Here is a 26911-nt window from a genome sequence, read left to right on the forward strand (position 1 = left end):
TCAGACTAAATGCCATCGTATGCACTGCTTACACCTCTACCTTTTATACCGCATAACCTGCTTTTAATGAACAGAACGACCCTTTGCTAGTTACACTGGGGAAGCAAACTGACTGAGCTTGAAGTATGGAAAGGCGTTCCTCAAAACCTTTATTAAATTATAAGGTAACAAACTATACATATGTGTACGCTCCATGTATTTGGCCTATAGGTGCCGACATAATGTTTTATGAATGAACATGAACTTTTACTCAACGTCACATTTAGAATTCCTTGCCGATTATGCGATTGTATATGGTATATATATATATATATATGTATATATATATGTTAAAGAGTATAGGCCGTATCCACAGTTCTGAATTAATCCGACTAAAGGTTAAAAAAGTAATGAAACCTTGAGGATAACCGTATTCTATACCATGCTTTGCAATTTTACTTAAATACGCCCAGTACTATTATGAACCAGATGAAAGTTTAGTAAGTTCGTTTTAATGACTGGAGCGGCTTTGCTAATAGAAACTTATTGTGATAGGTATATAAATGTTGTAGCAGTTGTGCTGAAACAAAAATAACGTAACTTTAAGACTTCTTCTTTTGTCCTGATACAATCTTGTTTTCCGTTTGGTTGCTTTTTTCAGGACTTTCATACGTGGCAACTACCAGCCGAAGCACTGAGCAATATCACAGCGCTCCAGCTCCTCCACCAGGAGTTTGTTTCACTACCGTCGGATAGCAACGGAAAGCGTCAACGAGGCGGCCCTAAACAACAACAGTTTATTCACCAACATCAAGCATCGCAACAACAGCAGTTCCAACAACAACAACAGGCCCAGCAGCAGCTTCAAACTCCCCCTGCCCCACTTAAGGTAGCATAAGCTATGCCTGCTGATAACTGGCTTCTATTGCAAACTGATTAAAGAGCTGCTTATTTGTACCTGGCTAATAAGCCCTCGATTCTCTTTTTTTTTCTAGCTTAGACTTGTAACTCTTCACTCTTTTAATATTCTGAATAGTGTAGGTAAGCTGAACCGCGCTTGGGAGTGCTGAAACTTATACTTGGGTAATTGACTAATAATTTATGTTCCTAATAAGGACACATGGTAGACTACATGCGGCTGACGGCATCGACACAGAGAAGAAATTATCAATGAAAATATATCGCTCAATATAGAAGGAACACCAACTAGAGTTGCAAGGGGTCGCGTTGGTTCACTGTTTGTTGTTAGCTTTGTTGGCTTTTAACGATGACAACGACAATGACAATGGTGGTGGTGCTGCTGCTAGCGTTGATGATAATGGCGATCGTGTTCGCCTATCTAGTGGCCCTGATTAAAATCCATCCACCATGAGCCCCATCGCATCTCATCTAAAATGCAAGGTTTTGTCGGAATTACAATGCAGTCGTTCGTTAGTGTCGCATTGCCAAAACCGAAATGGCCAACGGTATTTGAATTTTTAGCCAGTAAAATTGCCTAGTCAGTGCAAAGCAGGTTCCTTGTATGGTTTTCTGTCCTTACTAGAAAACAATTTACTATTAAAGATTAAACTTAAATCGATTTGATCGGATTTGAACGATGAAACGTAAGTTATGAACAACAAATTCGTTACCTTATTCTGAATAATTTAATTCCGTAGCGAGCCTTATTCGGAAAGCAAGAGCAGTTTCATCTATTAAATAACCTCCAAAACTCATTGCTTTGATACTGGGTAGACCAGATTACGTATTTTTATATGACAGCGTGGATATATATAACACAACTGTAAAGGATAGCTGATTGCTAGGAGAGATAACAAGCTTAACGGAAACTTCCTTTTCAGTATCACACCGCGTTGCTGCACGACTATATCTTCGTGTTTGCGCGTGCAGTCGGAACACTTTCACGTACGCAAAATATGGCTCCCGTTTCCGACGCGAGTTGTCACAAGCCAAGGAACGGCTGGCCGATGGGTCTGACAATTGCTACGCAGATCAAGGCAGTAAGCCAAAATCTCGGAAAATGTTCGGTGACCTAACTAGATGCGAAAAAGCCTTTAAAACATCGTTGCCGATTTATTAAGTTTGTTAAGTGTATGTCTTAATTTCCTGAAAAAACGTTATTATTGTTATTATAGCTGGGCTAAATCATTATAATGCGAGTATACTCTGGATGTGGAAAAAAACGTATGTAAGAATGTCACTAATGTGAAAAACTTTCTGCAACGTTTGTGTACGCTTAAACTTCTGTACATGTGAATGCATTCAGTTCTTTGCGGCTTTATCGTAAGAGTTCTGACCTCAGTATCCAATTTTTATTATGCACGTTTATTTTCCTGGTCTTTTCTGTGTTCACGCAAAAATATTTCTCAAACTGTTGAGAAATTTAACGACACTGGGAAGAAGCAGTAAGTATGGGCAAAACAATTGTTACTTTAAATGGTTGCAGACATCGATGCAAGGACTATTTGGAAATATTCAGTTCGATACATTTGGAGCGAGATCGAATTTCAGCGCCTTCGTGACGGAACACAAACATGGCACGATTGTTAAGGTGAAGCATGTTGGATTTAAGCTTTGTTGCTATTCTGTATGCGAGTATTCATCCGTAGGTGGAGGTTAACTGAATAATTCGACTGAGCTTTAACCAAAAGTTCCGAGCTTATTAAAATGCATATTAAGTCAGCTCTTTTATTTGATCAAATAACGTTTTTGTGGGCCTTAAATGCGCAGGTGGGAACATGGGCGCCCTCATCGGGCTTTAGCATGACAAGGAACGTATCTTGGGACCGAGTCCACGCGGAGCATTCGTTGCGGAGCCGGCCTCTCCGCGTCGTGACGCTCCTCGTAAGCAGAGAGCACTTTTAGCCATTACATAAACTATGAGCTACTCCACTTTTGCATGCATAACGCATGGTCATCTGAAACCATTTTAGTTCACTGAAGTTCTTTAAAAGTTCTGGTTCTGCTGCGTGCAAGAGTCGAGATTGAGTTACTTTAGTTTTCAATATGCTAACCTTCCTTAGAAACTAACATTTTTAGATAGATTTGTAACTATCCCTTAAGATCGAACAACAAAAGAAATAAATAGTTACAAATAACATAACTTGATCTACTTCAAGAAAAACAGCGAAATATATACGTCGCCACGACTACATTGATAACTATTATATTGGTGCGTACGTAATGGCCACTTTTTCTATTGCTTCTTTATTCTAACTTTTCGTTTGCTCATGATCAAGCGTTAAAGGGTGGCAAAGTGTGTGTAAAAACTCTACCACGCTATTGTTATAGTTTATTTAAATAAAAAGATGTTGCTAGTATCTTAGGCTTCAGTCATTGGTGTGTAGGCTGGAAATAAAGATATCCCAATGCCTGCCTCACCTCACATGTTTTCTAATATATAAAACTGCAAAGTAACCCGCAATAATTCTTCTGCATATGATATGACCTTTGCGGCAAAGCGATGTCCACTTATCTAAAAATTATCCTGCTTCGAAAAGAGTTCCAAGCGCTCTCGACCAATTAAAAAAATCAAGTGGAGTTCGTACTGCACATCCAAAAACCACTTTTAAACTTCGCAAGTTATTATTTGAGGGTCTGCATGCCAAACCTATACCGTATAAGTGCAGTAGTCTTTGACCTCGTTGAAAAACGACTAATAAATGTTTAAAATACCGCTTTTTGTTACCACATATATCCATCTGTGAGATCCGAACTTAAAAGATTATTATCTGAATAGAATGATCACAATAGTTTATAATTTTTGACCACCAGTAACTAGGACCGGGACAGAAGGCCTTGAAAAAACAGACACTATTTGTGCACCAGCCTAAAATTATGACATTTTGTTTAGTGCATATAGGTTATATGTGAATACGTATATACCATTGTACAAAATCGCCATCTCAGTGTGCTTCAAAAAGCTATACTAAGAACATTTAGGATAAAGAAGGTAGGTCAGCAAAGATATGAAATCGCATTTAGAGTTACTCAAGCGAATTTTTTTTTCTTTTAATCAAGATTAGTATCTGTTTGTAAAATCTAGAAGACGATTTTCTAAGTTTGTCAACTGTTCTAAGGTTGTCAATCCAGTAAGGCATGGGAAATTGGCCGTAGAATTATTAACGTATTCAATTACATTAAGATAATGAGGAAACATACTTTTACACGAGAAGAGGATCTGTTACTGCAAAGTCTTCGACCAGCTTGTGTATTGTTAAAGTAAAGCAACTTTGAACTACGTTTATCATTTCGATATGTAAAAAAAAAGAAAGAAAGCAAAAAAGACTTTTTTATATAGTAGATCTTGATTCAATCAAGTGCTTCCGTGGAAAACCGCCACAACCCCGATGATCGCATTTTAGGTAACTTAACCAATCAACTAGCCAACTTTTCAAATACTCGAATATGCCAAAGGGTAACGTGGTAACAGAACTTGTCCATCGTCTTTCGAATCATTGGAGCTCCGAGTTGATCACGTTAGCGTGCATTGATGATCTTTAGCCCTCCCAACTAACGCACGCCAATTTTTAGAAGTCATCCATTGAAGATCTGTGAACTTTTGAAAAACGTCCGTTGAAAAACTCCCTAGTTTCTTGGAGTAACAAGTCCAGGTTTGGATTGAACTATGAACTAATTCAGGGTAGCTAAACGAAAGCAGAGAAGAAAATTAACCACCAGTAGTAATACAGTCGCCCAGATCGCAGTGTAATCATTTTTTCGATTTTGGGTTTTGTCACACCATGACCATCCAGCGAGCTTTGTATACTCGCACATATAGATTGGCGCATCTTCCATTTCTTCTAGCTTGTTCCTATTGAAGAACACTAAAATGCACAAACGAAAAGCTGATGGAAGCCATCCGAACGGCATAGCTGTACCAGAATTACAATGGATATGATACCACGCATATTAGCCAGCAGCCATCTCACTGTAATCTTTCGAAGCCGGTGTTTTCCCAACATCATTATATGCTAGTATATGGATGTATTTTTGCGTGTGAGTGTTACATATGTGAGTGTGCGTCTGCGCATGTATGTGTGTGTGTATGTATGAGAAGGAGAACGGGAGTAATGGCGTGGAACACGGCTGTAAACTCTTCAAAATTTAAGGTCTCTTCTGATTTTTTATGCAGAGTCCTCCGTTTGTGATGTGGCGCCAACAGCAGAATTCAGCAAAATCCGAACGAAACGGCGATTTGGAGGGGTTCTGTATCGACCTGCTGAATGAACTTTCCCGAATGCTTCAGCTCAAGTTTGATATTCGGCTTGTCAACGATTCGCAACACGGTAGTCGAGATCGCCAGGGTAACTGGAATGGCCTCATTAAGGACATTCTCGATATGGTTAGTTTGTTTTTTAACAATGATTATTTTAGCAGTTGGATTGGAGCATAGATATAGTGGGTCCACCCACTGTTAGTTTAGTACGAAGTATTCAAATGTGCCGCTGACTTATTCCCATGTAGCTTTGCTTGATATATTACCTTAATGATAACCCAACTACTACCTAGTAGTTGGGTTATCATTTACAATTTACAAGCTTACAATTAATGTGTATGTGTCAATAAACGAACACATCCACCGTATTAGTAAGCACGTGTAAGCGATGGTGAGTTATATGGCTACGGGGCTAAATGGGCTATTCCGTTTCTTTCCAACAAGACAACATTGGTCATTATAATGAGTTTCATCAAACTTTCAACTTGTTTAGGGCCGTATGAACCAGAAATTTAGTCTGATTCGAAATTCTTTTTTTTTTTGCTTCTTATCGGACGTTTATTAAACCACAGAAGCCCCCTTTCGACTAGATTAACATATATCAAATAAGTAGTTAGCACTTGTTATTCATGACAACCTTAAGGCTATAGAAACCTCGGTATCTTAGGCATCTTTGGAATCGACGATTGCTAATTTAATAATAGTAATAATAATAATAAAATAAAAACCTAAAGATCTTACCTATACTAAATTACGAAAAGTAAGGCATTTTTTTACGTTCGTTATGTCGCATATTGTTGTTATCAACAGTGAGCTACACACGGCTTTTTAAAAAAAATTTACGGTAATATTGGCACAACGCATCGTAAAGGTTAACCAATATTGAAGCCAGACGCACTCCAGAGGGTCACAATTATGAGTCATGAATACCAACGGGCAATTCTATATATTGGAATCGCGGTTAACCAATAGTTACACAGATTTCAGTGCCGTTAGGTTTTCTTTCAGAAACGGTGCTATAGTTTCCCTTCACTTCTCGAAGAAGATAGAACTCCAAGATGGGTCAGTATTTGGGCCATTTTAGATCCAGAGGCATACTGCTCGGAAGAACTTCATAAAGATAGACAAATTGTGATCTTAACTTAGCTAACTTACCCAATGATTATGAAGCACCGTCCTTTATATCTGTGATCACAACTCTAACTCTGAAGAAAAGCATTTTTTCCAACTTTGTTTTATTATGGACTTCTTTATATGAAATTATCAGTGGCTCATATAGCATCATCTTGTGAAGCTATATAAGCCAACGACACAGCTGTACTGAATTGATCTTTCCTCTAAAAATTAATGAATCGTTAAAAACCTTCTTAAAGTACATGATGGAGAGGTCTTTGTTAGATACACTAATATGTTATTTTCCTGTAGTCGCGTTTTGGTTCATATAACCCCTATTTTATTTTTTAAATTTTTTTTTATTTTAGAAAGTACCTATATATAACTACACACTGTTCGTCTTTATGGCAAAGAAAATATCGTTATATAATGTATTTCTTTAAACACTATCTCTCGTAGAGGGTATAATATGTAAGATCCTAACACAAGTAACGCTCAAGGACGATAGCAAAACTAATGAGATGTATTTTTCGTCATGTTGCGACCCAGATAGTTTGCGCAATATCATTATTCTCTTTTAGTGACTGTCCAGGAGTGTTGCCATTTGCTTTTTTTCCGGCTCGAATAGGTGTCTTCTTTAGCAAATAATGTATAATCTTACTCTATAGGAGGCTGACGTAGCGCTAGCTGACCTCACGGTGAACGTCGAAAGGGCGCGGGTCGTTTCCTTCACGACACCGTTTTTGCCCTCACAACTGGAGCTGCTTTACCGGCCGCCTTCAACAGCGGGCGATCTCGTTTCTTTGGTCAAAGAGCTCTTTTCGCCACTATCTCAGGAGGTAAAGACAAGTATAAGCGTAACTATTATATTGTAGAATTTAGCCCCACAATGTTTAGCATGGAGGCCTTTCTGGAGCTTAGCATGGAGGATCTAAGTAAGGTTATCATACCGCTCCTTAAATTGTCAAAACGGTTTGCACAAAACTACCTAGTGGTTAAATGATTTACCTCGGTATAGTTCGTCGCTTTATTGTCCTAACTCGTCCAATAAATGTATATGCCGTTAGGAAACTTGTTTTTAGTTATAGAAGTTGTACATGAAGTACATTGCTTGTGACACTTCTTTATTTAGATCGCTGAGGCTACAAACAAGTTATAAGAATTATTTAGGATAGACGTTGTGTATATGGCGAGGACTCGATAGCTAAAGGTACTCCTGGAAAGTTTCGGTCTGGCATTTGCGATATGAAGAACGCGTCGCACTCGGTTTTCCGACTTCGACGAGGCTCGCCTCAAACTAGTAATTTTACTATTTTAGATTATTAAACTGTTCCCTTAGATCGAAGTTATTGGACAAAATAAAGCAGGTAAATGTGATCGAAAATGTTGGTTTGGTACCCAAAATATGTATTGCTGGTGGTCGGACGGATATAAAGGTAGCTGTTTTACACATGGTTTAACTATTATTTGCTTGCTGATGGTAATTGACATAATCGATTTATATAATGAAAAGACAAAAACGATAGGTTTTGCTTGCGGTTCGAAATTTCAAATGATTTTTGTTGCTTACATGTTCTAGTGGTAAACACCAATTTTTAGCTTGTACAAATTTATATAATCAATCGCCGTTAGTAGTTGCAATCTATTTCTACGTATGTATTTCCATAAGTTGAGCGAATACTTCTGGCGTAAGTTTGAGAATACAGTCAAACGCTGTCACAGTTGCGAGTAGTACCACACTGCGTCCTCTATTCAATAAGCATAACAACTTTGATGTACAATACTTATTTCCACCGTCACAGAGTGCCCTATAAATCAAAAACTAAGTAAGGCGAATAGGCATGGACGTGTCGTAACAACAAGAAAGGAAAACCTGCTTTTCAGATTTTTGGTTAAATTTGGGTCTTATCTATTATCGTGTTCGAAATCCATACAACTGCTTGTGGACATATATTTGTCTGCTTATCATAATAAGTGACTTCCCGTTCATAAGCACAGAGACATTTTCTGGTCGCTGCTAAATAAAGTATTCAAACAAGATATATAAACATGCTCAAACCTTTATCATCTTATGCAAGATATCTATTATAAGATACTAGCACCAAATGGTAAAACAAAGACACAGCTACACTTTATGTAACTTAAAGATAAAAAAGTACCCTTGAATACGAATGATGAATGAAGGTAACGCCAGGTCCATAGGAAGTTAATGCTTCCCCCTAATAATGTGCTACATAGTTTTCGGCTTAACATTATAATACATAGAAATATGTTCTCATTGACAGACTTTGAAACTTTACCATATAGAATTCTTAATAAAAATTCTTTTAGATCCCATGGAATAGGTGTGAATGTATGCATGAATCTTCTTGTCTTGATCGAGAAGTCACATCTTTTTACTTATTCGCTTCAAATTCATGTTGTAAATGCGCTAAAGAAATTCAGTTGATTTTGATTTGGATTTGAGAGTTTTTTCGTAGTAGATTTTGCGTGAAGAAATTTGCAAGCATCTCAGTAACGGTATTAAGAGAACATATTACACTCGTATTGAACTTCCATAGACTTCGGCCTTTAAAAATGACGGAAAGTCCAAGCCCGTGATAATAGGTCTCGTTATAATGCATCAGGGCGTTTTCCGCTTTCTGTAAGCCGTTTTCCGCATTACCTTGCCGTGGAGCGCATTACCTTGAATTGGCCTATAAACGCTCATCGAGCTACTGGCAAAATTATAACAATGCAATATATAAAATATCGCTAACGGCTTTGGATTTCCGAATCAGAATTTGATAATATTTCTATGAAATAGTCAAATGGAAGGTCTGAACGCACAGTTCAAGTTTCATATAAGTAGACACAGGCTTTTGGCTCACAAAACTTAATTATTATTAAAACGTGTCGACGTACTAAGGGTTACATTAACTTTCGCTGTACGTATATAAATACAATGCTGTCGACGTATCATATGAGCCGTTGTCAAAGGTTTTACTTGCAGTTTTAAAGCGCAAACATTACTTTTCATGAATTGATAGCTAGAGGCATTTCCTTCGGAGGATCTTGACTGAACCACAAGTCACACATGAGACATCCACCCATTAAGATCATTTTTAAAACACCATTAGCTCGAACTCTTGAATCTAGTAATATCAATATCCTTTCCTCAGATACATTATATACACAAAAGTGCAATATAGGCTAGAATTGAAGCGGAAATGGAAATTAGTATGCTGATAGTTAAGTACACCCAAAGAAGTTATGTACAGAATTGAATGTGTGCATAGTTCTACAATGACGGCTACAAAGCATTGGTTATTTAGGCATGTAACGACAGGTTCGTTTTAGACATGCCTGACAAGATATGTGGTATAAGGTGTACGACGTACTGCCTATCCTCATTAAAAAAGGCATGGCATTTATTATGGCTAATTTTTTAGCAAGGAGAAATTGAAGTGGATAATCGTTCTTTGAAAATTGTCTTTCGACTATTTACTTTCAAACATTTAACTGCAAAACAGTTTGAGAACGTTATATTAAGCTGAAACAGCAAAGAGCATATGCTGATGACCGGAGCGGTAAACACTAACGTTACACTGAGAACTGATTAAAAACAGTAGCGGCGACACAGTGGCTTTTAATGAAAAACCGCAACTTTCGGTAGTTTCGAGGAGTTAGCTTAAGTTGTATAAAAAAAATGTACGTAAAAAAATATAAGCGAACTGTCTCCTCCACGGACTTGATAGAAGTATAGGTTGCATAGTTTGAGGCTGGTGTAAACTGTACGATGTGCTTAAAACCGCATCACAACACCAAATACCGAAAATCCTACTTCACCTATTGCAAAATAAATTCAAGAATTGAAAAATAAATTAATAATCTGAAATTTTCGCAAGCTGGTTCCATCTAGCAATTCTGTGCGTGTGCCATATTTATTTCACTAGGATGGTAATTGATACAAAAACATACGACCGTTGGATATCGACAACTATTTGAAGGAGCGTGTTTTGCAAAGATAATTATCTCAGTTTGATTTTACTTTACAGCAGTGCGTGACACTGTAATAAGAGTCACAAACGCGGTGGACACCTGTGTGTAAGCCTATTTTTTTTACTAGATCTTACAGACTGGTTGTCCTATTTTAGTTTTATTATGCGTTTACCTTAGTGTGTTTGGTGTATTTTTTTGTTATTGTTTTGTAAAAGACGAGTAACATGCTTATGTTGAGGTCACAGGAAGAACATGCTAAGGTGGAGGGCTCAGCGGACTCTACACATATGTGCACAGACCTTCACTTAGCAGGAATGATGATGACTATATATATATATATATATATATATATATATATATGTGTGCGCATATGTGTAGAGTCCGCTGAGCCCTCCACCTTAGTATGTTCTTAGCAAAGGCATATATATATGTATATATATGGACGCTTTGAAACGCTACAACAACCGACTTATAAGCGGTATGCGAGTGACGTTCTATGATCTCATGATAAATATTCTTTATTGGCCTTATCTTCTTAATATAACAGATGAAGAACACTACATGATTAATTTCTCGCACTATTTACGCCTAGGTTTGGCTATCTGGTGTAGCGTGCGTGTTCATGGCTACATTTGCCATGTCATACGCATCAAAGTTCAGTCCTCGGGATAGGGTCCGCCGAAGCTCTTCGAAACAGGCAAACATCCAGACCTGGACAAAACCAAGATTTTCGTTTGGAGACATCTTTCATCTTGTTGCTTGCTGTGCTCTGAGGTATAGCGTAGTTTTGCACATATCACATTCTCCTAAGTACGTTTAGCTGTACGTTTTGTATAATGTAATATTTTAGTGGTATTCTTAGCAGATTTGTATAACGAACTTAGGGTTTGCACATGCAATGTTAAAAAAACAATCCAACACCATTGTGAAATTCCACATTAAAAGTGCAACTTAGTTTTTTATAATTTTAGTCTAGCGACCACTTCTCTTCTAAATTTATCATTTACAGGCGAAGCCATAGCAGTATTGTATCTAACTGTGTAAACATTTGCTGTTAAAACATTTCTGAATAGGCAACCGCCAATAAGCAAACGTCCACGTGGCGTAGCCACACGTTTCCTTACGTCCGTGCTTTGTTTTACATCGTTCGTCTTTTGGTCGGTGTATACAGCGAGACTAACAGCACAATTCGTGCAGCGTAGGATGCATTTCGACGAATTGCACGACGCTGGTGACCTTCTTAGAGTAAAAGGCATTCGTTTTGGATACGTGGCCAACACTTCTTCCCAGCTTTTTCTCCAGGTAAGCATGATTAAGATGATAAAGCAAATTGTTTACACAACAATGGCTATGATATTGAAAAAAATCGCTCAGTATAAATTGTTTGGTAGTTATGGCTCTCTATGAAATTTGACTATTATAACAGCTTATAGGATTGCTAATGTTATCGCTCTCATTAAAGAAATTTATCATACGAGTTTTGTGAAAGGTAACAACCTCACTGGTCGATAACTGAAGCGGTAATGAATTAGCACTTAAATAACGAGTTTCGATCGAAGCAATCGATGCAATTCGATAGCAATTAATTGCAATAACTGGAATTATTGATTCACTCAAACCGCACTATGATATTGCCACATCGAGAATAAAGACTAGTTGTATAGTAACAGCTAAATAGGATCAGTATCTAATTGTACTCTAACTCTAAAGTCTAAAGATTTTCTAATCTTAGAGTACAAAAAAATTACCACTATCTTAAATATACTATCATTGCTTTAAGTTTCAGTTAAGCATCATTTTGTATTCTGTTAGGGAAATATTTGCACTGTGTCGCTATTGTTGTAGCTAAACCTGCAGCGGCAAAAACACGGGGTTTATAGTGTTTTGTAGATATTAAACCTTTAGATGGTGTAAGGGAACCAACAAAGATGCTTCTGAATTCAAGTTGTTCTCAGCTGGCAAGATTTGGTTGTGGTAGAAATGGATAACAGCATGTATTTAAATTATAACCACAGGGCGCCAATTATGAACCGTTCTCGACAATCTGGTCGTTGATTATGGGTGCAGGAGACATTTCGACACTGCCATCACTTGAAGAAGGACTTCGTCTGGTGCAAGCCGGTGGTTATGCCATGTTTACAGAAACACCAGCAGCTGAATACCATCAGTGTTCTATTAGCGATTGTTCTGTGCTTCGTCTGGCCACAGGCATCGAAACACCTGGATATGCTCTGGCTTTGCCAAGAGGTAAAGCGTGTATGAAAAACACCGTACCTTAGACTAGCGTAGGTCTGTGAAGATCCACAAAAAGCTAATGGCACCTGCATTCTTAGCCTAATATTACGACTTTTCCTTTTGTCTCAAAATCGTTTCTGTTTGAACAGCGTCCCCCTACACGGAGTTATTTTCGCAAAGCGTACAGAAACTGCGGGAGAAGGAGGTGATCTCCCGGTTACAACGCAAGTGGTTTCTAACTCCGCACAGTTTAGTCGGAGCACCGCACCCATTCTGTAGGTCAGAGATTTACCGATGGGGCCAACTAACCGCCCCTGGCTTCGCAACGGGGCCATTTATTCTTCTAGGAGCAGGTGCCCTCGTTGCTGCATTACTTGCTCTTATCGAGTGTTGTTGTATCGCAAATGCGCGAAGGAAACGATCCCGCAAACAGTCGAGCAACAGTGTTGCAAACAAAAAGCCCAAAGGTCAGGTAAGCAAAATTGAATTTTTGCGTCAAAGTTTCCACGCTTCTTTAGTATATAGACTACAGGGAAATGATACTTACGACATGAGGTTAAGCGAACTGCTGGACTGGACTTTTAACCACTGGTTGAAATCAGCACGTCGTCTCTATCTTCAATTGAAACCATGCCTACATTTTCTTCTAAAATATGTAAAACTATGGCGAGTTTGCTACTTATCACGCAAGCGGGCCAAATCCGAAATTTTTGACAAGAACGGAGGGAGTTGCTCCTATCCAGAGTATTTATCATTATTTCAGGAAGACCTATATATTAAATAATTTCAAATAAGTACGATAGATTGCAGAAAAACATTTTTTGTCTATCATAACGAGTATCTATCAAGTGTCTGAGTTATACAATAACACAGTCATTATTTCTCTCTAAAAAAAATCTGGCTGAGCCGTTAAGATAAAAAAAAAAAAGCGTCCACCTAACCCACACAAGTAAATATAGACAGGTATTAGTGGTTTAATGAGACATTCTGTATCATCGGATAAGCATTTTTGCAGTTGCATTCATCGCACCTATCAGGATTTGAACTAGCGACTTCATTCCATGTATTTGTTTGTTAGTTACAAATTGACAGATATTTTGCAAGAGACATTTGTGACCACTATTATTGCTTCATTAATGTTTATTTTCTCTAGATTACATCGATAACTCCCATTATGTGTTCTCCTGACTCTGCACATCAGCAAACCTGTGAGCCGAAACCACTTCCTAGGGACGGCCCGGACGATAACACCCAGATTGTAGCTGCAGTAACCACATTGTTGGCCGTGCCTTCGGCAACAGGTCCGATACCCCCTATGCCGCCGGCGCCTTCCGAGGATAACATCGAAATGATGCGGCAATGTCGCACGTTAGACCTGCATGCATTACCTAATATTCTGCCACCGGCCACAATGGACCTTTACAATAATATCAACACTATGCCTATCAGCGCCACCACGGCTGAGTCGGTGATTCTGACGGGCGGTGTTCCCGCAACAAGGTAGCAGAGGGAGGAGGGCAGCGTAGTTGTGGCTAACACACTGCCTTCTAGCCACAACCTAAGTTCACGCCCCCAGGAGCATGTCAGAACGGTTAAACCGGTTCAGCAACAAACCACATCGATGCAACAACAGCCTCAGCCAATATGCGCCGCTACGGGCACCGACAAATCTCGCCCACTACTGCTCAAGACATTCATGTAAAAAGAGACCACATGTCGTAATGAGTTATTTAATCAAAAAAAAACAAAAATAGAAAAACGAAAACAACAGGCCTTCAAGTAGCTTATTGCCGATTGGGAAATTCGCTAATCTCATGAGGTATATATATATATATATATACACATCTTGCACACAAGGTTTCTTTTCACTTCAATTTGTTGTACACCTCTCGCCTAGAGTAAAAAAGTAACTTTTGGGAGTCGTCTAAATGTGCAGACGTTTACCGGCAGCCTCCTTATGAACTCACGTGACAATGTTTAGTAAATGTGAATTGCTTGAACCCAAACATTTAAACATTGTGTGCTCATCTACTTGAGGGGCGTTCATACTCCAGACATACGTGTGTTATCTATTCATTCATCATTCATACTCACCCTTCACAGCGTCATTATTCACCATTCAGTGTAACGTTCCCGTGCCAATATGAATGGTCCTATTTGACCCTAAATATGCGGTAGGTAATCAGAAACATATAAAACCTTCGTCATTTTCCCGTATAATTCTTCATGCAACTAAGGCAGTGCGCAGTCAAACATCATAAAAAATCCAGTTAAATGTACGTACCTTGCGGATGCTCGCATGTGTCTCTTTGGTCTGTTCAAATTTTCACAACACTAACTTTCTCGTTCGTCGTTGTTCGTGTTAACGTATTCGTCATCGTTTCGACGCGTCGCAGGACATTCCGGTTTCGGCAAGAGAGCAACTCGAACATTGTACCGCACAGCGTTCGCTTACCTTTCCTTTACAATGGAAAGGAAGGACGTCGATGGACCGTAGGTCACTACTTGTGCTTGTTTCGACTTTTGTCTGTTGTAGGAGAGCGTAGTAACGAGTCAAGGTCAGCCTGCGTAACCTGTTCTGTTTCCTTTCGCCGTTTTTTCAGTGTCTTATTCTTCATTCTATGCATTCTATTACCGAAGAGGCCGATAGAATGTCATTACGGGTGTGCCGGATCTGCTTTTGGAAACGTTCGTGCGACATGTTAAGCTATTCCAACACAACAGTAAGGAAGGCAGTAGAGATGGTGGCGCGATGGCGCAGTGTTTCGAAGGCCGAACACTAGACTTGGAGCTGTCAGAGATAGAAAACCGACGAGCAGAGGTTGAGCACTGATTTTCTTGTCAATTTGGCAGAGAAGCGCTCAGGAAGAGCCCAATGCTATTTGTCTGTTCGTGATTTAGCAAAGGCAGAAAAGCACCACCCCCAATCTTTCTTGACTCCTTCCTCCGCTGAACCCCTACGTAGTGACAGTATTATCACTTTTCAGCCAACATGAGTACTGCGAAGCTTCGCTCAGTTTTGCACATCCTGGCACTTTTTCGAGGGCCATGCGTAGCAAGACCAACGTGATGGCTTTTTTTCCGTCAAGGAGACCTCCTTATCGTTCCACTAAGGGTAGCAAAGAGTTAGCCAGAATTCAAGTAGAATTGTCATGTTCGTTTTCTCTGACTCCCTCCATAGTCTTCCTCTCCTGCTTTGGCCTCAAATAATTTCAGCTTACCATTCGACGACTGCTGCCGCCGTTATCGTTTTCGTCGTTGTTAAATAATTACTACATATAGATGTGTATTGTTGATGTGATTGTAACGACGCGTTTTGGCACGGTCACGTAATCTCACACTTGCAGTTATGTTTCATATCACGTGTACATAAACAGAATGCGCTTTTCCAGAAGGTTCGTTCCATAAGCCACATTATAAAAGGACCGTGCAGGGAGGGTCAACCCTAGAGCGGCTGTACGGTGAAGCGATATAGATTGGCAGACCTCTGTCTGTGCACAAAACTAACCAAGTGGATACCGTGGTGGTGTCCTTAGGGTTTTTAAGGAAAGAAAATGAATAGCTAAAATAACAAATTACGGAGAGAGGTGCATGAACTACGTGAAATATATCTCAAGATGAAGGGTTTGAATTTAATAATATGTATGTAATATATTATTAAATATATGTAAAGATATGTAATAATAAAATATGATTTTTCAATACCTTCTGTTTTATAACTGTATATATCAGTATATAACTGTTTTCAAAATTCTGGACAAATATTCGTGTATGATAAACCTTTAGAAATAATAAATATAAGCTTAGTAAATGGAAGAACCATAAGAAAAGTACTATCTGAATTTAGCTATAAAGAGCCATCTTTGGACAGGGGCAAATGGCTCTTCTCTTCCTTAAGGAATTTGATTTTGTACAAAATAGAACTTCACGAATTATGACGTCTACAAAAATCAAGTTCAACGCAGCATGACCTTCCTTCAATAGGAATTCTCACGTAACTTTTTGGAATAGAAAGCTACTACTACTTTAGAATATCATTCGAAATAAGGGACGACCCACGTGCACAGTCTGTGAGATACGGTGCAGTTAAGTCCCTTTCCATGGTTAGCTGTCTACATAATAGAAAACCAAGAAAAGACAGCAACATCGTAGTATATAAGATAAAGCTTATCCATTTGACAGCGCAATGCTTGTTACGGTCTCGTACTGAGGATCAGCGCCCACATTGATAGTAGATAGAAATATTCTGTTTGATCCAGCTGTGGAAACACTTTAATTTTTCAATGGCAAAGAAAGAGAAAATCGGACAATGTTCTGCTTACCCGGCCGTGTTGTTGTACACTACAGCGTAACCGAATAATTAATTTTCAAATAAATTAACAACAGGATAAGCATTGCTATTATGACGATTTTTTTTTACATATCGCGTTTATATCGTATGCACACAGATTGTCATAAAAGGCAACGCAAGTTTTTAATACTACTTTATAGGTAAGTTATATATAACGACCTTTATCTTGATCAAATGTTCTAACCATGGGCAGCGTACCAAATATCTTGTTTCCTAAAAGACAATAGGGTATCGACTGAAGTTCCCCAAATTTTGCTTGCGAAGGCAATTAGTGTGCTAAATATTTAGAAGATTGCAAAAGCATATACTGAATAAGAAGCCGCTTCCCGAGCACATTCAAATCCAAATTCATTGTGCCATCTAGAAACTCATGGGCACTTCGAACCGACAATGTCTGTAATTTACTGCTAATATTAACAATTTGTAAATTATGCAATCAATCTGGCTTTCAATGACATTTTTCTTTTTAAAATAAATAAAAAATAAAAATAAAATTGGAGCTACTAGAAAAAAGTAAGATCTAAAAAGTGACAGAAAATATCATTAAAATTGAAGTTTAAACAAACTTTATGGAGGTGTAGAATGTACGTAGGTTTTTCGAAAGATCACTTCAAAAGAGGTGAAATATGATAATTTCGACTTTGAAATACGTATTTTCCGTTTTATGGCGACATTATCGGAATTTATTAATTCCTGGGGTTAGTTCTTAGGTTGATAAATCTCGCACTTATGATACGCAAGCCCATTGATCAACATTAACTAAGTCACAAAACTTGAAAGATGTATTGCATCTGTTTACATCGTAAATGTCTCGAAGCACCAAACCTAGATCTTCATAACATTTTATATAATAATGAAGTCTTTATTACTCAATTATGCAGGCGAACTTTTATAGCCTCTGCATCATTACCATATAAATATCATCAACACTTTAACAAACAAGTATATTCATTTGTTTCTATAATTTTGCTAACGAACTTTGGATGTATACTAAAGCTACTCGAAATTTTCTAATATTCACATCTCAAGTTTAGTGAACAAGATTATCAAGCACTGGCAAAACAAAGTTTTTGCAAGCCAACAAACAAAACAAGCTTACCATAAATTTAACGGTTACAGATTGCAGTCAACAGCTAGAAATTTAGAGGATGCTTTTCTCAGATGCCAATATAAGATACCATTGCACGTTTTAGGTTACATACGTTTACATTTTTACATTCCTTCCAAATTGTACAATTATAATGCTTAATGTAGAATGTCATCAGGTGTATTTACGGTTGCACAAAGGATGACAATTTTCGCGACATACTACTGTCTTTTATTCAGTCTTTGTTGTCCATTACAGAGCAATATGACATTCACCGGACGATCGTCGATGTACGCTAAAGAAATTGACAATATTCTTATATGGAAAAAATGTGTAGACATGACTGTCATTTGCGATAGTGTTTGTTCGCTCGAAAGAAGATCTTAGTGCTTTTGCCGTTCCTGATCACTTTGGCCATGCTAACCGAGCCACCGGTCGAGTTAAAAAAACATGTGGAGAAACGAATTGCTGTCTATGCTAGGATGTTTTTAATTTTTCTGAACTATCTCTAGTATAACGGATAGATGAGGCGTTTATTTAGGTTAAGATACTGTTTAAGAAACATTTTGGATCTACTCGATGAATGAAGAGTGGATGGAGAGCAAAGGTTTCAATAGCAGCCAGAAGAAGGGGAAAAAAACTGGTGACAAGGGGTTGTCAGGTAGTGGACACATCCCTTAAGTCAATTCATTCAAAATCGGTCTGCACGAGAACGGAGCAGCTGATTCAGCCAACATGGCCAGAACGGACATGTAGTTCCAAAAATGCTCCAATTTTCAAAGATTGCTTTCACAGTAGTCTACCCTTTCATTCCAGTTGGCAGTAGATACAAATGGGTCAATGCTAGTTGGAGAGAAGCATGATACGCTGATTTGTGTCTTCAAATGGTACCTTGTTGAGTTCGCTCTCATTGACTAATTAAGCCCGATCTAATTCCCTTAAAGTAAATAGGGCCCTCCTGTATATAAAAACTAAATGTTTCATTTTTTTTGCGTCGCTTCATACCCAGATTTTATAATCCTTACCAATGGGTATGTTAAACAGCACCAAAATATCAAAGCTGGCGGTACCCTTTTATGGGATGTTCCAAATTAATATTCGATGATCTAACTTTTTGGTGTTTGAGTTGCAACAAATAAAGTATTTTGCATAAGTTGGTGGGGTCTCTGACTGACCCAAAGCTACGACGCTTCTAAATCACTTACGGTCTGTCGGGTTTAAAGAATATTCGCCAGCATCATTTTTTCCAATTCTTAATATACAAACTACTGTAGCCAATCAAGGCAATGGAAATTGGGTTGTTGTCACATCTAACCCCAAACTGGGTCTGGTAAATTATATTTCTTTTTCTTAAACGATAAACCATGCAATGTATCAAAGATGATTTTTTTTTCAAACCTTTCCGACAGAAGAAATTGAGTCTGAGCGGTCACTAAGTTAAGAAGCAATTTCCGATAGTACTACTGTTTTCTGATAGGGCGGATTGCGGCGGTGCAGGACAGGCTTTTCACAATGGAAAGAAGATGAAACCTGGTGACTTTCGTTTAAAGCCAGTCAGCTTGCCCAACAGATGTCAATGGCAATGGAGTTTTTTTTCGTGTTTGCTACCCAGTAATAATCCTCCAAGCTAAGAGAGCGTCGATATTAAATAAAAGATTTCGCTATCCACTCAAATAGCATCTTTTGATTACTTTTGATTGACTAGATATGAAACAGTTGGGCACAGCGTATCATATATCGAAAAATAAGGAGTGAAGTCCATATCTGACGTTTATCTTGGGTTTTAACACGAGCACTGTCCCTCAAAGCTATACAAGACCATTGCATAACAATACTATATGGCACTTGTTTACGTTGCTATGTATCACTCAATGAGAGCCATCAAAATAAGATGTATGCATGTTACCTGACTGTTCCATCAAAAACTCAGGAATATCTTAGGTTTGTAAACTTTTTAAGATTTATAAAATTGTTCACGCAAATACTTCAATTATTTCCTTGCAAAACATCTTGAACTGCTCACTGTGCATTAATATCATTGTCTGCCTGTCAGGATGCAGGATGAATTTGAAAAGCTGAACAGCTATTCTGGAACCATTAAAAAACAGAGTGAACAATTATCTTATTTCAGAATAATGAGACTGGGTTTGAGGATCAAGAATACAAACGTACGTATTTTTTTTTAATTTTCTTATTTATACCTAATTGAAAATATCCATCGGATACTTTTTGTTGCGAATTTCTCAACCTTTTTATATATTAGGCTTCCAGGTGCAAGACAGACGCGTAACAATATATTAAATGTACTTCATTAAAGCTTAAAAGTATATAAAAATAGCGTGCAGTTAATGAAGAGTTAAAACTTTTTCAATGAATGCGGTACGCCTCATACGGCAGATCATCTGTAGGTTTGGTCCTTGTTATCTTGTACGATTTTACACACACAACGGTCCTCAATTATTGGGTTAATAAATACGTTGACGGTTTTTATTGAATTGAAAAAAGCACATCTCTACCTTTGACAATAAATTATTATCTAATGTTATTCCGTGATTTTCACGAATTTCTCCTTTCGAGTTCCGTCTCGAAGAAGTTTTCCAACCACGTTTTGAGTTGTTGATCCCTATTGAAGGTAAGGCCACGAAGGTGATTGCTTAATGAACGGAAAGGTGAAAATCCCTCGCTAGGACTGGAGGCTACAGACAGTGCAACGAAGCTTCCTATTCGAAGTCTAAGAGCATAGCTGTGTTGACGTTGACAACCGTGTGTGGCCTTGTGCAATCATGAAGCAGAATATATTGGTTTTATCTGCCGGGCCTTTTCTCTTGAGTAGCCTAGTTGACTTAATTTTACTGGGCCAAATAAACATATCGATCAATTGTATGGGTCTTAAGTTGTAATTTTTAATAAATCAGACTTCTATAGTTTTTTTAATACGAAGCATAATTTTCTTGAATGAAAATCTGATCGGAAGCTGGGCCTTGATTTTTTTCCTGGAGTCACTCACATTGATCCCTGATTCATACAGACATCACTTCTCATCATCAGTGAAAATTCTATGCAAGAATCAGTCACTGTGGCTGCGCGACGCGTAATACCGCGCAAGATGTTGAATTCTCTGTATTCATAAGCTAGCTGAGCTCCAAATTTTTGTGTAAACTCAAGAGACTTGAAATAGTTGACGATGGCTTTGGAACTGCAGCTCACTTTTTTACCCAATTTCTTAGTTATTTGTCGACAGTCATCCATCGAAAGTGTCTTCAAGTAGTCATCATCAAACTCAGACGGTAGGCCAGAAGCTTGGCGAAGCACCTTTGGGCAGTTCTTTTAGCGATAGCGCCGTTATCATACACATAGTAAATGTGCCGACCTGGGCACCGTGTTAGCTTCGCCGAAATGCATAGTGTAATAGGTATCAAAGATGCGTTTCTTGCAAGTAAAACATTTATTTTTGAAGATTTTCTTTTAGTTGAAATTACATTTATAATACAATCATGTAGCAACACGCTGATGCGCTTTCAAGAGGTATGTCAGAAATAAACAACACATTATGAGAGATAGAAATGGACTTTTGAGAAAAACCGCGGCAAATCTTGGCCCAGACTAATATGTGTACGAATATCAAAAAAGTGAGATAAATTACACAGCCTGTGACACACCTGAGATCTGCTTATTTAATTGTAAAGTTCTGGAATGATGACACTTTTAAACACTGAATTTAAAAATCAGACTTTGTACTGTGAAACACCAAAAAACAAGCTGCTCAGCTAAATGTTGTAAAATATGGAATATGGTAGTAACGTCTACGCCTGGTGCTCTAATTATGTTAAGCTTACAAACGGATTTTTTCAGTGGGATAATGACATTCTCTATCTGTTGGATTAATAATGTCTGATGTTACAACATCTCACTAGTAATGATATGTAGTTTTATCCACATCATCCTGACATATTGTCTTTGGCTCCCTACGACTTGTTTTTAAATATGATTTCTTTCAAGGGTATAAAGCTTGAGGTCTACTGCAAACAACTAATATACAACTTCGACGAGGACGCCTTTCTTAAAGGTCAGAATGCCCTGTTCTCAAAATAGGCCTATCACCTATCTCACAGTTTGATTATCGGTGTTCGGTATCGATATCGTATATATTTGTCATAAACAAAAGTTTTCAACTGCGTAGCAGTGGAATGCCTTTTTGAGAAACCGTATTGCTCACGTGCTTGCAAACCACATTGCTTTTGAGAAACCGTTGTCAAGCTTATGTCTCACGAGATGATCCTAGACGACAAAAAATCTCTTGAAAAATAAGCATGCAATGCCTCCCAGAGCTGTTTACCAGCGGTTAGTCTTACGTTTTCTTTACTTCTACCTAAAATGCGGAATTATTATGAATATTTTGTTTACGGCTGTAGGTCACCCTTTTTACAATATTGCTTAGATCGATACTGTTTTTTAGTCTTTCGTTTAACTTATCGTTGGAAAGAATAGCTGAGCCTGCAATTCCATATTGTTTCCATTTGTGTGACAATTAGAGATGAACAGGGAGAACAGAAAATATATCTAACAAATATGCTGTATATGTTTTGTATGTCGAGGTCTTGCCTAGAAGGTCCAATTTACTACCACTCGGTTATCTAGCGTAATAATCACCACAGCAGATACCGCAGTAATCATCTTTAGTAGATATCGGTTTAGGTGAAAGAAGAACTCATAGGGACATTAACAATGTTCAAATTATTTGCAAATTTAGTGTCGGACCTTTAAGATTAAGTATTGTAAGATTTAGTGACGAAGCCCGTTCTCAAATAGAACTGCAGGTTTCGACGACTTTATTTATATATTTCCGTCCTTCCTAGCACTAGTCACATAACATGTAACAAAATGCATCATATCGTCCTGTAGAGAATAGCAATTTGGATACTGCTACCGTACGGTGCCTCTACGTTTTGAGTTTTTCGTTTCGTTCAGCATTCCATCAGACTTCATCAGGCATCATCTTTTTTTCTAAATCGGACTATAACTAATTTGTCGTCATAACACACTGCTAAACGCGATTTCAATCTTTATTGTTGTTCTATGGAATGGCATGTATAGCGAGGCAATGGATTTCCCTGACAGTTCGCAGCAAAAAACTCAATTTGATTACAAAGCTCATTGAGAAGGCATGGATTGCCTCTTGTGTATAAAAGGTCGTTTAGACTGATGTCGAGTATCATTTAAAAATTTATATCCGTCGCTGAGTGCAGATGCTTGTTGGTTAACGCTAATACAACCACCGCTTGTAAAGTATTTTAGCCAATAGCGCGAATTTGTCTGAGAAAACAACTGTCTTTATATAGGTGAAAAATCCTGTGAGATTTGAGCTCTCACGAACTCTAACGATCTTTTCTTTGCTTTTATTGTTGTATTGGTCATCTGCTTATGCATGTAAGGGATTCCTGCTTACCTGGTGACTTCCTCGCATATTGTAGTATCCTCATTACCAGTATAATGGATATAGTGGAATCGGGGTCGCAATAAAATGGTGGTTATATTAAGACAAAAATCGTGTTTTAAAATTAGTCTACTTGTGATTGTTCCTCCATTCAAGTGGTTTTTTAGTTATCAAGTTTTCGGAAAAGGACATCAGTCGACTTTTATATCCATAATTTTTTGTTCCGGTTTATCCCAAGTACACTTGGACTTTCGATCCGTTAAAGTAGGTCGACATTCTCCGGACAATAGCATAAAAAGTGCGGAAGTTTGAGGTCTTACGCTACTTCCCCTGTAATTTAACTGTTTGTCACATGAAAACACTTATGTACTTCATTGCCTATTTTAACCGTAGCTCCAGTGATGACGCTGTCAATTTAAGTTTGCTCTAAAAAGTCATTACGTATGATACTGTCAATAGTCGAACGTGCTTTTCGTTGTTTTTTTATCAGACAAAATCTTGATTGTAGTCTTCCCTGTCTTGAAGAAAACTGCAAATTTATTAAATGGTTCCTAACGAATTGTTGTCATATTAGTAACTTATTTGAATTAACATTGTTTAGGAAAGGTGGCAAAGGTTGGTCAGCAGACCTTGCCAAAAAATTCGAAACGTTTTCGCAGTAAAAACAACATTTCCTTGGAGGATGCTCCTATCCAATTTGTGATTTTGCTTTTCTATATTCATACTCAATATTACTTCAATTACAGGTGAACAGATAATCATAGCACAGACAAATAATATATTGCATTCTGATTTTTTCAACGCCGCTAAATAAAAGGCGAAAGGAAGCACTATTTAATAATTTGCCAAAACCACTTAATTTAGCAAAAAAAATTCTTCATGCTAGAGGAGAAAAATTTTGCCGCACTCACACATGATTTACAGACAATGTACGAAAGGCACTCTGCGCTTTAGACGCGAAATCTGTAAAGTGTTATATATATCTATATGCGGGATATAGACATGATCCTATTTGTTTTTTTTTGTAAAATGTGGATTTTGTATGAAAAAAGTGGGATTTGCATTATGTTTACTTCTAAAAAACATTAAACAGTTCAATGATTTTTTTTATTCCGAGCACACATATGCGACGCAGTAGTGCGTAACTTGTGAACAATTGGCCTGCAAAGTTTACTGAAATAAAATATTATGAATTTGTAGTTTTTAGTTTGATATAAGAATGCATGTTCGTCTATATTGCTATCATGTCTATATGAATAAATTACAATTCAAATCAAACTAACAAACTCTTGCAAATAGCCGAATCGTGAAATATGAATTTTTCGGCATTTTTTACATAATAAAGACACCACAACAAGCGCATTGTTTTTAGTACATATACGAATTGTACTAAAACAAAAAACAAAAAGGTTGTATATGCCTTCATTTCAGAAATATATATTAGCGCAAACATTCCAGTATCATTTCAATTAATTCAGATGTTTCAAACAAGTAGCTCCTCAAACTAAGTCAGTAGCTTAGCTAAGCAAAGACGATGCCAGTCAACTTTCGCGATGGCCTGCTGCACTGAATTGACCTTTTAAACAATAAAGCTCTTCAGTTTGTGGTGGCTAACAAGTTACTGTCCGTTGGTGTTCAAAACAGATTAAGTAAGTACAAACGAAAGAAAACTACTTTCTCTTAGTTTAAGGATTTCGTCGAAAACCACAGAAAAGCCGCGCGTGGTATACCGAAAAGAACCAAATGCTGATCGTCGCAAAAAGTTGCCCTTGGCTTTTCCCAGCGCCATCTATCGCCTATTTGTCTCGAAACAAACCACCCGTTTTTTAGGTTAGAGAGCTAAGATACGGATGCTTAATCCTGTCAGGATTTACTGACATAAATAGACACTCTTGCTAGCCCAAGAGTGCGATGTCCAATTAGGTCGTGTTATTGTCACATTCTTGAAAAAGCACTTAGTTACGTTACCTCAATTCATATAAAAAATATGCGATTTACGAAACCGAAAATGAGAATAACCAGAGATTTTGTGCAAAAGGAATAATAAATATAAAAGAAGTGCGCTGTTTTCTTTTATATAAATGCATCAGAAAAAGTCTGGCAGTTTTTAAATAAAAGGGATTTCTCGTTACGCACATTGTGAAAATCAAGTTAGCGTAGACTACCTACTAGATTTTTCACATTCCGGACTGATAGTACCGATCTATAGTTCTTGGTGGCTTCTTCTACAATATATCCCAAAAGTACAGTGTCCATATGCTATAGTACATTTTAGTTATCACATTAAAAATCTAAAACTTGACTAGGTTACGTTAATTTTTTATCTTGAAACTAGAATGCGCATGAATAGCAGAGCTGTCATAACAGGTTCTTTTGCAAAAAGTGGAATTTCTTAATACAACTACTCTCGTGCCAATCTTATAGCCTAAAGCATGGTGGTAATCAATATCTCACCGATAGGAAGTGCTTTGCACTATTCCATGCTTATTTACATTGCTCATGAGTATTCATATGCCAAGCTAAAATGATGTGCAGAAAGATTCTTCCTTTCATGAAAACAGCTTTATATCACTGCTTCAGTGATATTGTTATCAGTAATCTGAAAGATGTTTTACTACTCGCTAAACTAGATATATTCATTAGTTTAGTTTTGCGTCAGGATTTTACAGCAAATGCTTGCAAAATAGCTTCTCGTTGAAATAGAGCGTAAGTTTATTTTAGCGCATTTTACTCGAGAGGTTATTGATAGCTCCTTTGACTAACTGCGCCTGCCTAAATCAACGTCTGGCACCTAGCATCTGGATAAACTTGTCCAGTGTCTATTTTACGTTGCAAGTAGACGTCTACTAGCATTTCGACACCTTAGCCACTGGTGTACTAATTTGCTATAATAAAAGTTAGTTTAAATCTAATAACACACAGCTATATTAAAAGAGCTATATTTAACTCTGTAGAGTGTATTGAGAAATCAGTATATGTTCAATCACGTCATTGTCCATATAATACGGCAAGTACTCTGACAATGTAAAAGCAGTATTTTAGTGATTATTCACTTTGACATAAACCGGCAGAATATTGATTAGTCATTTTCTTTGTTTTTGCCTTGCTTACAATTTTACATTGGGAGTTTATGATAGCTTTTGTGTCATTTTCTTCATAACGACATGCTTCCCAATGTTCCTTATTACATGACCGTGTGTATTACAACATTTTTTTTTAATTTTTACAGTAGAAATAAAAATACCATAAAGCTGGATTACTATTGTTTGTCTAAAAAAGAATTTCGTTCAAATAATCAATACCTACAATATAAACTACAGCATAGACAGCTTCAGTAGTTGAAAGACTAAATCCTTTTTCGACAGAATCTAGGTCTTGTATTTGTGTTACTGATATAATCTTCCTAGATAGCATCAGATATTTCTCTTGTGTTGCCCAAATGATATGCTATTATAAAAACCTCAGATATACCATTTTGGGACCGATTCTGGCAGTCACTTTGAGCTAGAAATT

General features: G+C 37.6%; 1 protein-coding gene across 3 annotated transcripts in view; it reads left to right on the top strand.

Moving 5' to 3' along the window:
* Positions 1 to 16230, top strand: part of LOC111265346 (glutamate receptor ionotropic, kainate 2) — a 70787-nt gene extending 54557 nt beyond the window's left edge. The window contains exons 6-16 of one of the 3 annotated variants that reach the window (XM_022841941.2): positions 641 to 868; positions 1821 to 1979; positions 2426 to 2530; positions 2710 to 2823; positions 5114 to 5323; positions 6979 to 7149; positions 10884 to 11065; positions 11365 to 11593; positions 12307 to 12538; positions 12676 to 12998; positions 13680 to 16230. In XM_022841941.2, the coding sequence (XP_022697676.1) occupies positions 641 to 868; positions 1821 to 1979; positions 2426 to 2530; positions 2710 to 2823; positions 5114 to 5323; positions 6979 to 7149; positions 10884 to 11065; positions 11365 to 11593; positions 12307 to 12538; positions 12676 to 12998; positions 13680 to 14030 (2304 nt within the window). In that variant the 3' untranslated portion in view covers positions 14031 to 16230. The remainder of the gene's footprint in view (positions 1 to 640; positions 869 to 1820; positions 1980 to 2425; positions 2531 to 2709; positions 2824 to 5113; positions 5324 to 6978; positions 7150 to 10883; positions 11066 to 11364; positions 11594 to 12306; positions 12539 to 12675; positions 12999 to 13679) is intronic. The other 2 variants (XM_022841942.2, XM_022841943.2) reach the window with 2 other exon arrangements.
* Positions 16231 to 26911: the final 10681 nt, after the last annotated feature.

Source organism: Varroa jacobsoni, unplaced genomic scaffold (genome assembly GCF_002532875.2).
Source record: "Varroa jacobsoni isolate VJ856 unplaced genomic scaffold, vjacob_1.0 scaffold_959, whole genome shotgun sequence".
Taxonomy (NCBI): domain Eukaryota; kingdom Metazoa; phylum Arthropoda; class Arachnida; order Mesostigmata; family Varroidae; genus Varroa; species Varroa jacobsoni.